At 39.4% G+C, this 15284-nt stretch overlaps 1 protein-coding gene across 11 annotated transcripts in view; it reads left to right on the forward strand.

Annotated features, from left to right (window-relative positions):
- Positions 1-15284, forward strand: part of FAT3 (FAT atypical cadherin 3) — a 404304-nt gene that overhangs the window by 81543 nt on the left and 307477 nt on the right. For all 11 annotated transcript variants that reach the window (XR_004417100.1, XM_033052632.1, XM_033052633.2 and 8 more), the window contains one exon: positions 5225-8536. Coding sequence is in view for 10 of the 11 variants with exons in the window: in XM_033052632.1 (XP_032908523.1) it covers positions 5242-8536 (3295 nt within the window). In the remaining variant the exon portion in view is untranslated. The remainder of the gene's footprint in view (positions 1-5224; positions 8537-15284) is intronic.

The following is a 15284-nucleotide window of genomic DNA, read 5'->3' on the forward strand; positions in this document are numbered from 1 at the left end:
ATTTCTGTGAGTTTGGAAGAGTTTCAATGGTTCTGTGCTAGAGAAGAGACTTCTTCCAAGGGGACACTGATGCACATGGGCTCTCAGGTCCTGGTTGCAATACTGACAATGGATTTGTTAGGTTTTTTTCCTATCACTGATGCAGCTTTATGAAAGCCTTTCATAGGTGACCACTGCAAACCTACCACAATGCTTTGCAAACCTCCTTGTATCCTGTTTGCAGATCCTCATGACCTGGTCATGCAGAAGTTTTTGTGTAGTCAAACTGCTATTGTTGATAGAAAAGAACACTGGGAAGAGGTTTCATGCCTTGTGTTTTGATGGATGAGAATGGATTGGCTCTCGTTGATGTTGATGTTTGAGTAACAGGAATTACCTTGAAAGATTAGGACCACTTCCCCAGAAATCAAGAGCTTCTGTTCTGCAGCACATGCATGAGTTCTCCACGTACTATTTAGACTTCATGTACATGGGATGTTACTGTTCATCTGCTTCCTAAAAATAACTTTGCATTTTCAAATGTACCTTTTCTGCTGTAAAGCTGCTCATTTACTAAAATTTAGGTAGCTGCCATTTGAAACAGAATTGTGACAACTCTCTCAAGGAAACAGCAGTAATTTCAAATTATACTATTTGTCCATGCCGTGAGGTCTCCAATCCTGTCCTGTGTGAGGAGCCACACTTCCTTTCCCAACTTCACCAAGAGAAGTGCAAACTAAGATGAAAACCTTTCAGTCAAGGTTTACTGATGCCTTTTTTTTCCCTTACACATGGAAAAAAATACTTTGCATAAATAGTTTGACTCTCAGAAATTTATCTGAAGTCAAGAAACATTTTTCCTCCTCATAGCCTAGAGGACGTATGTATGAGCTCCATTGGGTTCTTCACCTTCTGTTGAGTGAAGCTGAAGTTAAAACATGTCTTCAAAGAACATGTAATAAAGTCTATAATGGTTGTTCTGTATTAGCTAGTCACATTGCCTGAGTTAGTTTTTCCTGATGGCCAACTGGAATCATACTCTCAGAGTATACCTGGGCTTGGAGGCAAAGTAGGGAGAGAGGAAAAGGCTCTTTTGTTATCCCTTCTGTGGCCTGCTAAAAGCTTATTCCTCCTGTTTGCTGAAGAAATTTGCCTGCTGTATTCCTTACATTCTACGAAAGACCTTTTGGCTCTTGTTTACCCAAGAGACATACACACAGTTTTCTTTTTTAAGCATTTTATGTTGTGGAGCCTAGGGAGAAGGAGTCAAACCAAGGAATGGATAGTTCTTGTTTAATATCTGCTCACTGAGTTAGAGCCACATTTTTGGTGTGCAGGAATCCTGGCAGGTCTGGGACTTCAGTCTTTCTTCTCTGTCTGGTGAGGTGTTGTGTTTGGGGATGCAGCCCAGACTGGAGGTTGCCAGAGCCAAGATGAGCTAAAGGAATGATGATCATACCTCTGTCAATTCCTCTGAGGAGCACCAGCCACCTACAGGTCCTTGCAGCTGTTCTGCAAGGTTTGGGTCATGCAGTTAGTCTTTGTTCAAGGATCCAATGATGAACTGAATTTAAAATAATAGAGTTCTTCATGATGTTCACGTTTATTTTAAAGAGTTTTAAAAATCAAGACACACTGTTCTTGTTTCGCATTTTTTTCCTTCCCAACTCAAGGCTGGAGTATTTAATAAGAGCTAGAATGGAATGATTCTGGTCTCCTATATTGTGTTATTTTTTCACCTCCTTGGATAGTTAAAAGGGATTTGTTTCCTTTAATCTCTGCTGCTGTTGAAGACCAGTTTTCCTTTCTCAGAAAGCTTTTACCTTTACCTTTTCCCCATTCCTTTTTCCTGTAATTTCCTTTCTTTTTTCCTTTTTTTTTTCCCTTCATACTAACCATGTTGAGACATACTAGGGAAATTATTTTTTAGTAGCTCCTGCTCAAACATTTTAAAGTCAAGCAAAAGCAATCACAATCTTTCTCTTCACTTGAAACATAACCTTTTTTTGACCAGAAGTGCCTTTAAAGAAATGCCTCCTAATTTACGGCGGGTTGCTTTGTACTTTGTTTTTGTAACCTATCTCATTACATTTCCTGTGTGTTATGTATGTGTTATGAGCTCTTAAAAACAAATATCCCAGAAAAAGGAATTCAGTAAATGAATAAAACATTCTTGGGTTGCCCAAGTGGTAACTTAATAGCTCATCCATTGGGACTTTCATATAATATAATGATGATAGCCATATAAATATATGGATAGATGAATAACTTCAATGGGGAGCTTGTTGCAACTCTGCATACCACATTTGAGATGAAGTCAAACTCTAAAAGCACTGCCTGATGTGAAGGTCCAATTTTTCCAGTGCCAACCATGAAATTCTACCTAGAAAATATTCCATCTGCTTGTCTGTGTATACATATGTACACATAACTAAAACATGCTTTCAATAGCACTCACACATATACATATGCTGCTTCTAGGTGGAATTTAGTGTTTCTCAGGACTGATACTGATTGCACTGAACCTCTAAAACTTTGTGGGCTATTGACATGACTGGGTTTGCAGCAGTGTGTTTGAGATTAGGTCTTAGCCCCAGCTTTCTTTAAAAATTGTAAGATAAATGGAATAGGAGCATAAGGTTGTCATGTTATATTGCCTAGGATATACACAACTTTTTCATTAGGTTCCCCTAATCACAGAGCTTTGTAAATATCTACTTTGATGCCTGTCTGCTACAGCAGTCTGTAACCTTGGGTAGGGCTGAAAGTAAAGTTTCAAATAATTCTTTTTTGTAGCAATGACACTCTGAGGAAAACTGATTTCCAGTTGTGTTGGACTTGAAAACCTGATGTTGATGACCCTGAAAGATGGAGAGAAACTAGCTCATGCTGAACTATGGCATGGACAGGAGAAACTAGACCACCAAATGAGACATAAATAGGATAAGATAATTCATTTCCTTACTTCAAAGAATAGGGAAGTGAATTTCTAGGAAGTTGCTGAGCTGTGGTGAAAGAAATTTAGGTGCTTATATGAAACCTAACATCAGTCTCTTTTGTAAGCCAGCAAAAATTCTTTCTCTTAGCAGGGGGAGAGATGGTTATTGTGGTTATAGACAAAGGATGCTGAAGTGCTCTTCATGAGAGGCAGCAGTACAGTGGTTTTCTGTTGATGGTTTTAATAATGCACATTACAGAAGGGTCTAACCCTTTATTTTCGCCTGAACTGTGTCTCATTAGAATTTCTTATTTTCATTGTCTCAATTTCCTCGGCAGTTTATTGTATGTTGTGTATATATATATGTATATATATACATATATAAAATACAACTAGCTTCATCTCCCACACTAGTCTGATGCAACAGCTTTTAGTGTCAGTACTCAAAAGTGATCACATAAAGAAAGGCCCATGAAAATAAGGGACTTTGATGTTTTCATACTGGTGGATTAAACTGATGAGTGTTTGTTGTGCTGAAGAACAAGGTGCCACTGCTGATCTTTCAGCTGAGTGAAATGGTAACAACAATAAAATAACCTTTCATAGATGAAGTAGAAGAATTCCATCCTGGGGCTTCTGGAAGTCAACCTGAGCATGGGGAGACCTGTTCCCTCATGTACCCAAAGCATATTGGAGAATTGTGTTTATTTGGTATATGAACTGTATGGAACAAGATGTTATTCATAGGACTCACATACTATGTGCACAATAATTGAGTGGGCATATTCAGAAAAGAAACTACCACAAGTGAAATATGCTGGCTACTGAGGAATGCAGGTCCAGAAGGTGATACAATCTTAGATTTCTATTCTCTTTTTTAAAAAAGTTCATTTATTTTCTTGTTTTTCTTTTTAAATATAATAGAAAAGAAAATAAGAAGGAGTAAAAGCATGAGGAGAACTGCATGTGAAAATAAATGCATTGAAAGATGAGTGCTTTGACAAACACTTGGGAGAGTTGACCAAATTGATCAGTGTGTTAAACGATGGGATATAGACAGTGGGATCAGGAGGTTGACTGTAGTGTGTGGACATTGCAATATCAGTTTGATAAATTGTTTGTTGTTAGTACTGAAACTGCAGTAGTCCCTCCATTACATTGGAGATGATAACTAATATGAATTTGTATTTCAAAACTTGCATGCAATTTTTAAGTCTCCTTGGGGAAGTTGAAATCTTCTTGGAAGTTTAAATTAACCTGTATCATTGACAACTTTTCCTCTCCTTTTCCTCCCTGTATTCTAGCTTGAAGAAAATGACATTTTCAAGTAGCTTTTAAATGACAATGAGAACAGCGTGTGTGTGCAGTGGGTCTTTCCATAATTGCCTTTTAAAATCAATTTTTATGATTTTCACCAGGAGCAGTGCATGTACTCTCATCTAACAAAGATACTCACTGCCCTATGGTAGCAGTTGCCTAGTTTCCTCAGGCTCCTTTCCTCTGCTTTCAAGGAGGAAGTGATAAGGAGGACTTGGCTCCCAGCTTCTGCAGTACCCTCCAGCAACCTTCAGCCAGTGCCTCCACTTTGTCTCTGCTTAACCTCACAATTTAGATTCTTGAAGTGGGGCACTGAGCCTTTTCTGAAGGTATCTGTATTTAAAGTAATGACTGCATAATGACTTTCTTATTCTATTCTTGGTGGCTCAAATTTCATCATTCTTAACTGACCATAAAAAAAAAAAAAAAGGAACATTTGAATATCGCCATGCCACATACATATGAAAGGTCTGTCTCTTCCAAACGCTGGGACTGAAAGTGAATTTTCCAATATGCTCTTAAAATAAACAAGTTTGGGCTTAGTTGGAACTGCTGATAAATAAGAAAAAATAATTTCTCTATGTGGTTCATCTTTTTATATAAATTTATACAAACATGTGTGGTGGATTTTAATTTTTTTTTCTATGATTATTATTCTGGACTGTGTGCATGTGTATATGGATTTGGGGCAGTCTTTTATGTAAAAAAAGTGTGCATGTGTGTCGTTATGCATCTATGTATATATATATGTGTATGTGCATATATGTGCACATGCATAAATACTACTCAGGTGTGGAAATACCCAGAGCTGGTGTGATTGTGTATGTGTATGTACAGTGTTCTCCATTTCTGTTTTGTTAAATAAGGTGAATTGATTTTACATAGATTTTACTTTCGATCAGAAATTTAGTAAGTAATTTTGACATGTCACTTTGCAGTACAGTTTTTCTCTCTTGCTCAACCATTTCCTGTTTTCTCTCTCTGTCACAGGGTGAAAGAATGATGTGATGGATGTGAATATGGGCCGCTGGTCAGGCTCACGGCTACCTCCGTCATGCCTCGCCCTTCTGATTGTCAAGTTCCTGGCCTCCATTTGCCAGGTGGCTCATGGGACTGTCCCGCTCGGCTTTCACTTCACACATTCCACTTACAATGCCACAGTGTACGAGAATTCCGCAGCCAGGACCTATGTCAACAGTCAGACAAGGATGGGCATCACCATGGCTGACCTTTCATGGGATATCAAGTACAAAATAGTGTCTGGTGATGATGAGGGCTTTTTTAAAGCAGAGGAAGTCATCATTGCTGACTTCTGCTTCCTCAGAATAAGGACTAAAGGTGGGAATTCTGCTATATTGAACAGAGAAATCCAGGACAACTATTTATTGATGGTAAAAGGGTCTGTCAGAGGAGAGGACTTGGAAGCATGGACAAAAGTGAACATCCAGGTTTTGGATATGAATGACCTAAGACCTTTGTTTTCACCAACCACATACTCTGTCACGATAGCAGAAAGCACTCCCTTAAGGACTAGCATTGCCCAGGTGACCGCAACAGATGCGGATATTGGGTCCAATGGTGAATTTTATTACTACTTTAAAAATAAAGTTGATCTCTTCTCAGTTCATCCTACGAGTGGTGTTATCTCCCTAAGCGGCCGCTTAAATTATGATGAGAAGAACAGGTACGACCTTGAGATTTTGGCAGTGGATCGTGGGATGAAGCTTTATGGAAACAATGGTGTGAGCAGCACTGCCAAGCTTTATGTTCACATTGAACGTATAAATGAACATGCCCCAACAATTAGTGTAGTAACCCACATTCCCTTCCCATCAGACAAGGAACCTACCTATGCAGTTGTTAATGTTGATGACCTAGATGAAGGAGCTAATGGAGAAATAGAATCTGTTTCTATTGTGGCTGGAGATCCTTTAGAACAATTCTTTCTGACTAAAGAAGGGAAATGGATGAATGAGTACAAAATCAAAGAAAGAAAACCTGTTGATTGGGACAGCTTCCCTTATGGTTACAACCTCACTCTCCAAGCTAAGGACAAAGGATCTCCTCAGAAATTTTCTGCGGTCAAACTGGTCCACATTGCTAGTCCCAAGAAGGAAAGTATCCCCCTGAAGTTTGAAAAGGAAGCATACGATATTTTGATCAGTGAATTTTCACCTCCTGGTGTGGTGGTTGCAGTAGTTAAGCTGATGCCTGAGCCACAGGGTGTGGAATACAGATTATCTCCAAGTGAGGACGCTGAGTATTTTAAGATTAACCCCAACACAGGTCTTATTACTACTGCTCATCCTCTGAAAATCATTGAGAAGGACCTCTATGAATTAGAAGTATATGCAAACAAAGGTGGTGATTTAAAAGCACAGGTTACTGTCAGGTTAGAGGATGCCAACGATCACACTCCAGAGTTCCAGCAGCTCTCCTACAGCTCATTTGTCAATGAAAGTGTCCCAGTGGGATCCAGCGTTCTGGCAGTGTCAGCAGTGGATGAAGACCAGGGAGAGAATGGGTACATCACATACAGTATTGCCAGTCTGAACTCACTACCATTTACAATAAACCAGTTTACAGGTGTCATCAGCACATCTGAAGAACTGGATTTTGAGTCCTCACCAGAAAGCTACAGGTTCATTGTGAGAGCTTCTGACTGGGGTTCTCCCTACCGCCATGAAAGTGAGGTGAATGTTACCATATACATAGGCAATGTCAACGATAACAAACCCCTCTTTGAAAAAGTGGCCTGTCAGGGAGTGATTTCATCTGATTTTCCTGTTGGTGGTCACATCACTGCTGTTTCTGCAATAGACATAGATGAGTTAGAGCTTGTGAAGTACAAAATAATCTCTGGAAATGAGCTTGGCATTTTTTATTTAAATCCAGACTCTGGTGTCCTGCAACTTAAAAAATCTCTTGTTAACTCCGGCATAAAGAACAGCAATTTTGGCCTTAAGATAACGGCAACTGATGGAGAGAACTTTGCTGATTCTATGTTTGTTAATATTTCAGTAGTTCATGGGAAAGTGTCTTCAAAGACCTTTAGCTGTAGAGAAACTAGGGTTGCTCAGAAGCTAGCAGAAAAATTGCTCAAAAAGGCAAAAGCAAATGTGAAGCTGAATTTGGAAGATGGTTTTCTTGATTTTTATTCAGTCAACAGGCAGGCACCTCATTTTGACAAATCCTTTCCTACTGATGTAAAGGTTTCAGAAGATCTGCCTGTTGGTGCCACCATCCTGAGGATAAAAGCCTATGATGCTGACTCAGGCTTTAATGGAAGAGTACTTTATACAATTTCTGATGGTAATGTAGATAGTTGTTTCAACATTGACATGGAGATGGGGATACTTAGTGTTCTCATGCCCTTGGACCGTGAAAAAACAGAGCTCTATCTCCTTAATATTACCATTTATGATTTAGGTAATCCACAGAAATCTGCATGGAGACTGCTGACTGTCACTGTGGAGGATGCAAATGATAACAAGCCTGTTTTTTTACAGGACAGTTACTCTGTTAATATTTTGGAAAGTACAAGTCTTGGTACGGAGATTATCCAGGTAGAAGCCAGAGATAAAGACCTAGGATCTAATGGTGAAGTGACTTACTCAGTACTGACAGACACCCATCAGTTTGCCATCAACAGTTCCACGGGAGTGGTGTACGTTGCAGATCAACTAGACCGGGAAGCAAAAGCAAACTACACGCTGAAGATTGAGGCTAGGGACAGAGCAGAGAGTGGCCATCAGCAGTTTTCCGTCGTGCCTCTCAAGGTTTTTTTGGATGATGTTAATGATTGCTCTCCAGCCTTTATCCCGTCCAGCTACAACGTGAAGGTCCTTGAGGACCTGCCGGTTGGCACTGTCATAGCGTGGTTGGAAACTCATGATCCAGACCTGGGCTTGGGAGGCCAAGTGCGCTACTCGCTGGTGAACGATTACAATGGGCGGTTTGAGATCGACAAAGCCAGCGGCGCCATCCGCCTGAACAAGGAGCTTGACTATGAGAAGCAACAGTTCTACAACCTGACTGTGCGTGCCAAGGACAAGGGGCGCCCAGTTTCTCTCTCTTCGCTTTCCTTTGTGGAAGTTGAAGTGGTGGATGTTAACGAAAATCTTTATACCCCGTATTTTCCTGACTTTGCTGTCATTGGATCTGTAAAGGAAAATTCACGCATTGGTACAAGTGTTTTGCAAGTTGTTGCTCGAGATGAGGACTCTGGAAGAGATGGGGAGATCCAGTATTCCATCAGGGATGGCAGTGGCCTGGGGAGGTTCAGCATCGATGAAGAAACTGGTGAGTCTTGTTCCTAATTTCTCCTTCACGGAGGGTTTTTCCAAAAGAGATGCTGAGGCATAATTGTTTTCTACTCTTAACAAGAAATTCAGTTCTTAACAGGCAAGATAAAATTATAAGTAAGGATTTTCCAGGCACAACAATGGCATAATTTCATTACCTGGTTACGTTCATCACTCTTTGGATGTGAAATAATACACATTTCTTTTCAGTGGCTATGTGATGACTCCATTTAGAAGGCAGTGATAGTTACAGAACGACTTGCTTACTGTCACTGCATTATCTGTTGATCGCTGTAAATTACTCTGGGCACCTCCACAGAGTCACAGTACTCATGACCTTGAATCCAGTGTTAAACCAAATGAAAGGAAATAAGGAGCATGAAAGAAAGATTATTTTGTCCTAAAACTAATTTGTGGTCTTGTTCTTGCTGCTGGGAGTCATTTTTCATAGGAGTTGTTCTGGAGTGACACACCATCCTGTGTAATACACTTTCTTGTAGCATGGTGTTTATCAGAGTTGGTGTACTTATGTAAAAGGTAGAAATCCAGGGAAATGTTCATATGGCCTGCGCTAGCTTTCCTTTAGTGTTGCAGTATTACAAACATTGGCATTAAAAATCATTGTTAATACAGTGAAGGTTTTTCAGATGCTGAACTTTATTCCCATACCACCCTATTGGAAAATGTTCAAAATACTAAATACAAAAGTGGATTTAGTAAACCACTTAGAAACTGGCTGTTTAAATGTCTGATAGTTGTTGGGAGTAATGGTACAGCTGTGCACTAGAAGTAGTGATGAAATTAGAAAATATTAGTCAACAGTTTCCGAAATTACATTAAATATGTTAGGTCTGTGAATTTACTGTGGTTTGTATGTCTTCTTCTGAAGCTTTTAATTGAGAATGTGGTATTAAACATAAGATTAAAATGTATGTTTTGGCAAATTCAAACTGTTTAATCAAATGTCAACTTTCTAAACTGAACATTATGAAAAACAGACGACATTACAAATGCTGTGGCTCTCATCTAAGTATAAGCAGAGAAAAATATTTTTATTCTATTTTTGCTACAACCTTGCTGCTACAGCCTTGTACAGCTGTACACAGATGATTGCAGTCAAAACCTTATGTCCAGAAACATCAGACTTGAGTGTCAGAAGTCAAGAGGGCACTTAGTGTAATTTCCAGAATCGTTAGGAGCTCACATACCGTACAGCGCTGATAGTAGCGGAAAGCATTCAGGCAACATTATTTAGACATTTGGACATGTGCTTAAATATTAAGCTCCCACATTTGAAAATTTTGTCCTACCTACTTATTGAGTAACATTAATTTCATCTCAATGAGTTCTTTATAAAGCGCTGGGAGGTTGGTGCAAATGCTGCAGTATTGGTGCAGAAATCTCAGCATTTGACATTTATTGAACTTAAAAGAACTGGTAGGGAAAGTAACTCAGTGTGTGTCACTCCTAAGTAGAATAACCAGCTTTTTACCCTGTGCCTACACTAGTAGAGTGGCCTAGAATAAATTAGATCCTTTGTTCAGTAAAGCACAAATCATGTTTTAATGTGAGTGGAATTGTACTCAGTGGTCCACATTAAATATACTTACTTTCTTTCCAAAATTTAAATATATTTTGTGGAGGCAAAAAAGCTCCCAATCTCCCAAGATGCAAATATTTTTTCTGTCTTTCACTCTTTCGTGAGTGTTACATGAAAATGAACCAACCTGTGCGATTTCACTTAATCATTCCATATGAGACTTGATAAGGCAGCAGATCAAAAGATTTGGGATTCTTGTTTCTGATTTCCCCAAATGTGTATGTAAGCCTTGAAAGCAGTTTGAAGAACACTTTGGGCACAGAGCTGCAGCCAGGGCGATGTGGAGGGCAGGGCTTCAGGGTTGCTCCAGGTCATGCTGTTGTAGGCTGAATGCAGGATTTGACCTTCTGTGTCAAATAGAATGCAACATTAATACTCTGCTATTGAACTGGTGGCAACTTAAATGCTGCTGAATGATGAATCAGCTTTCTAGCTGTAGAAAAGGGCTTAAGTCACATATTGAATTAATTTATAAAGAGATAGCTGTTTATTTACTTTCAGTGCAGTTCATTAGTCACTTTTAAACTGACCAACTCTATTGGCTTATGCACCGTCTCTCCTGAAATTTGTGAAGGTAAGCAGGAGTGTGAAGTACAACGAATCAATATTTTTGGCTGCTGCCTTAATGAAAAGATGACTGCAGCATCCATTATAATCATTAGGATATAAACTGGGCCAAATTCATTCTGATATATGAGCAGACTGGACTGCAGGCAAGTCTGTTCTTTCAGCAAAATTCTGCTCAAGTGCATTATTTTTATTTTTTCTGAAATACTGCATGTTAATGGTGTTGCCCTGTGTTGAGTGAGATGTGCTTTTGCTCCCTGGGGCACATTGATAGTGAGGAGTTGGAATAAGAAGAAGCAGACCTTCATGATAGATACAAACTGCACCATGCAGCTGCACATTTGTTTTCGTGGTGACTTCTTTTTCTTCCGCCACAGATAAATATAGGTGCATAATGGTGCATCTGGAAAAAAATGAGGCTCGGAGAGATCTCACTCTACAACTGCCTGAAAGGAGCTTGTAGTGAGCTGGGGGTCAGTCTGTTCTCCATGTAACTAGTGTAAGGACAACAGGAAATGGCCAGGAGAGGTTTAGATTGGGTGTTAAGGAAGATTGATTCGCTGAAAGTGTAATGAGGCACACCCATGGATGTGGTGGAATCACCATCTCTGAAGTGTTCAAAAAACATGGATGTTGCACTCGTGGCTGTGGCTTAGTGGTGGATTTTGCAGTGCTGGGTTAATGGTTGGACTCGGTGATCTTTGAGGTCTTGTCAAAGTTAAATGATTCTGTGATACTGGGATCTGTCTCCACCAAGCTTGATTTAGCTTTTGGTGTGGGTTCCACAAGAGGCTACTCTCCATTCAGGTCAGAACAGTGCATTGCAGTCAGCGAGCTTGGGAGTCTTCTCTGTATTGGTCCTTAAGGATCCTTCTGCACAGTGTAAATGTGCAAATCTGGATGCTGTTGTAGTTTGGTAAGAGCTGTACCATGGGGGTGAGCCTGGAATTCCCTTCCTACAGAGCTGTTCTTTGCCTCGTGTCATATATTGCTGGTCTGGTAGATTATTGTTGATACAGCATTCACTGCTAAACATGATATGTGATGGTAACTGGAAGCATAGCAAGTATTTGCCAGCTAGAAGTGTGAATCACTTCCAAATTTACTTCAGTGGATTTATTTTCCATTTCCAGGAGTCAGAGCCAGTATGAATCTGTAAATTAATAGAGAGTATCCTGAAGTGGATTTCTGCAGTTCCTGACCTTTCAACTCCATCTGTGGTTTCCTATTACCTAGACAGAAAATGAAATTTCTCATGGGTTTAGAAGTTAGCCATGATTCATAGCTAAAAATCTGGTTTCAGACTTTTCTAGAGGTTAAAAAATCTGGAGGAACTTTTTTTTTATTTATTGACTGTTGATATAAACGTCACAAACATGCCATTTAAAAACCCTGCTCTGAGGAACATGTAATGTGATCCTTCTGTCTCCTGTTCAGAACTGCCTCTTTTTTCTTTTTTTTCTTTTTTTTTTTTTGCATCATGTTAATTTTTTTTGGAATCCAGATATGTGACCTGTTAGAAAATACCGTTTTCTACAATGAGAGCTAGTCACTGCAAGCTTCCAGTCAACAGGAGGAAACAAGCAACTGGGAAACATGATTCATTTCACCCTAATGTAAAAATATGAAATAAACTGGGAGAATCATGCTCTAAAAAACGTTCAAAGGTCCTTGTGAGCCTACCTCAGGTAGAGGTCTACACTGAGTGCTTTGCTTTGGTCAGATGTAGCCCATCCCTGTTAACTGTGAACAAGATACACTGTCAGCCTTACTGCTAAGTAATTTTTTATGACTTCTCTCTACCAGATTCATGGTTTTAATCTGATTTCTGGGAATTATCTTTCATTCCGAAACCCACACATAAGTGCAATTCTAGAAATAAAAAGTAGAAAAAAGATTTTTAAGAGTATAGAGGTGAGAGTAATGTAAATAATAGTTTATGGTTTTTCATTTTCTGACAACACCATGTAAGAGCGTCCCACCATCTTTTCTATCTACAGAAATTGATCAATATCTGATATTTTGATCTTGCAGAAGTGACTACTAACCTTCCCCTTGTGCAACTCTGGTGCTACAAAGAAGCTGGAGCCATTTCCTCATCATTAGTACTGCTTCCTGCCTGGTGTACATCTCCACTTTCTTTGCCAGTCTGCTAATTGCAGTTCCTTAGAAGAAAATTGTGTAAAACCCACTTTCATATCTCCAGATTGTTGTGACACAAAATGAGCAGAGATGTGGTAAAAAAATTGTGTGGGATGAGAGTGTGCTCAGAGTTTCCATCACAGGTTAACTCTAATAGTTTTGATTTCTGTTGTGGAAATGGTCTCTGTCAGAGGTTCTACACTGCTGACACTGCTAATTTTTTTTTTTAAATTGAAAACCTGTATTTTTTTTTAGCTCTGTTTTTTTTAGCACCCTCATAGTGCCGGTATCACAGCAGAGTGGTGTATTTTTGTTGTTTTGGGTGTTGGTGGTGAGTCCAAAAAATGCACAAGGGTTTATGATACCACCACCTTGGGAGACTAAATACCATCCATTAGAACCTCTTTGCTGGCTGCAGTGGAGATTTGAAGAAACAGTGGCAGTTCCTGACTTCTTGAAAGGTTGAGTTAGATGAGATCAAGTGGAATCCTCCTCCTCCTTTTTTCATGATTTGTAGTTCAGCTGAACTGCATTTTTCACTCTAGCCCCACTTTTTAGTCTGGCATCTGTTTCTAGATGTTAATGTAACAACCTGGCACTCGGAGAGTTTCTATATATACCCTTGCACTACCCATGGATATGCTGGTGATAGGAAATGATCAAAGTGAGTTCTAGAGGAGCAGAGAGACGAGACAAAATCAACAGCTTCTGCTGCAGAGGCTTCTGTAGGATTTGTCGGAGTTGGTGGAGCAGCATCTTGACATGTAAAAAATAATATTAACTCCACTGCACAGCTGGGAAAACTGAAGTAACAAGCTTTTTACTTGTTCTCAGGAAAGCGTAGGAACATCTTAAGTCCCACTGAAATTAAACACGAAGATAAAACAGTGGTATTAATGAAATGGTTACGGGATCTTTAATGTTCGTGCGAAGCCCATGAACTTAAAGTTCAATAAAACTTTAATTTAGGCACTGTCAGCTTTAGCTGACACTAATTTCTACCCCTGTAGAGAACCTCTGATAAGATTGCAAGCTTTAGATAGCCCTGTTAACTTAATGTCTTTAGGTGTTTCATCCCTGAAATTCACATTAACCAGCCAGTCCTGTTTTTCACAGTGCTGAAAGTTTAAATGTACTGACAGATGGGAGGTAGAGTTCAAATTATTACAGACTCCATAGGCTTATTTATGGTGCTAAGGATTGTGGTCTGATCTTCTATTTGGATACCTCATAAGTGATAGAAATTTCTGACAAACTGTGGCTAGAGAAGGCAGTTGGTGCTGGAAAACCCTAATCATGGCTTCCAACGACTCATAGTGGAAACAAGAAACACCAGATGATACGGTTTACATTAAACCAGACCTGCCTGCACTGTTCCATCTATTTTGCAGAAAGGAATAAATTTGCTGCTTCAGACTCCTTGCATCTTGTCACTCTCTGCTAAAATAGTTTTCAGTTATTATGTATGCAGGTTGGAGGATCCTTTAATTTAGTATGATTTGAGTGGTTTGATAAATATTTATGTGGGACCATTACTAGTGTTTCCTTGAAACAAAGTAAAGTAAAATGAAAATCGTTTGTGATACATACTTTTCTCCCTCTCAATTGTTTAATTTTATGGAGGCATGTAGGAGCTAGTGGGTGTATCTGGGTGGACTCACTGGCAGAATTTAATTCACTGTAGTTTGGAGATACTACTATTACAGATTTCTTCGTCTTCCTGGAAAGTGTAGGCAGATTTCTTTATTCAGAGCCAGTATTTTGGAGCCTCTTTATTATCCCAGGCTTCTAAATCCATTTTTCAAGGTAACTTCAAGCCATACTACGAAAGAAGAGCCAGTGGGTGTTGCTGGGAGGTAGCTTGGGAAAAGAGGGTTTCTCACAGGGGAGGCACTTGGAGCAGGCACTGGTGACAAGATCATCAGCCCTCAGCCTTCCATGGTGTCTCTCCTGAGCAGCCTCTTTGGGGAGGAGTGTGCCAGATGGATCTCAGAGCACAGTGCTGGCCAAAATCTGGTCTGTCAGCCTGTATCTGTGTCGGGCAGGAATGAAACATTTCTGAGAGCAGCTATTTCTGAGCCTCTGGTACTGTGTTATTATTGTTCTGTGAGTTATCTCTGGCAGCTTTTAACGGTGAAAGTGTTCCTTCATATAAGATTCCTACTTTTAGGACATCAATCACTAACACTTTTCTTTTTCTTTATAATTATTTGTGGTAGAAAACCAATAATTTTGATACAAATTCTGTGTCTGTGTATTTATAATTTCCCTGTTGTTTCTAGATGTAAATGAATAAGGAATAAGGCTTGTGTTAGTTGCATTGGAGCAAATTTAACTTTTTTTTAAATAATAAGAACCCTAAAACAGTGCATCAGCTTATGAAAATATTTACTTTAAAAGGCTCTAAGTGTCATTCTGACACACTTTCAAAGTTTCC

Source organism: Catharus ustulatus, chromosome 2 (genome assembly GCF_009819885.2).
Source record: "Catharus ustulatus isolate bCatUst1 chromosome 2, bCatUst1.pri.v2, whole genome shotgun sequence".
Classification (NCBI taxonomy): domain Eukaryota; kingdom Metazoa; phylum Chordata; class Aves; order Passeriformes; family Turdidae; genus Catharus; species Catharus ustulatus.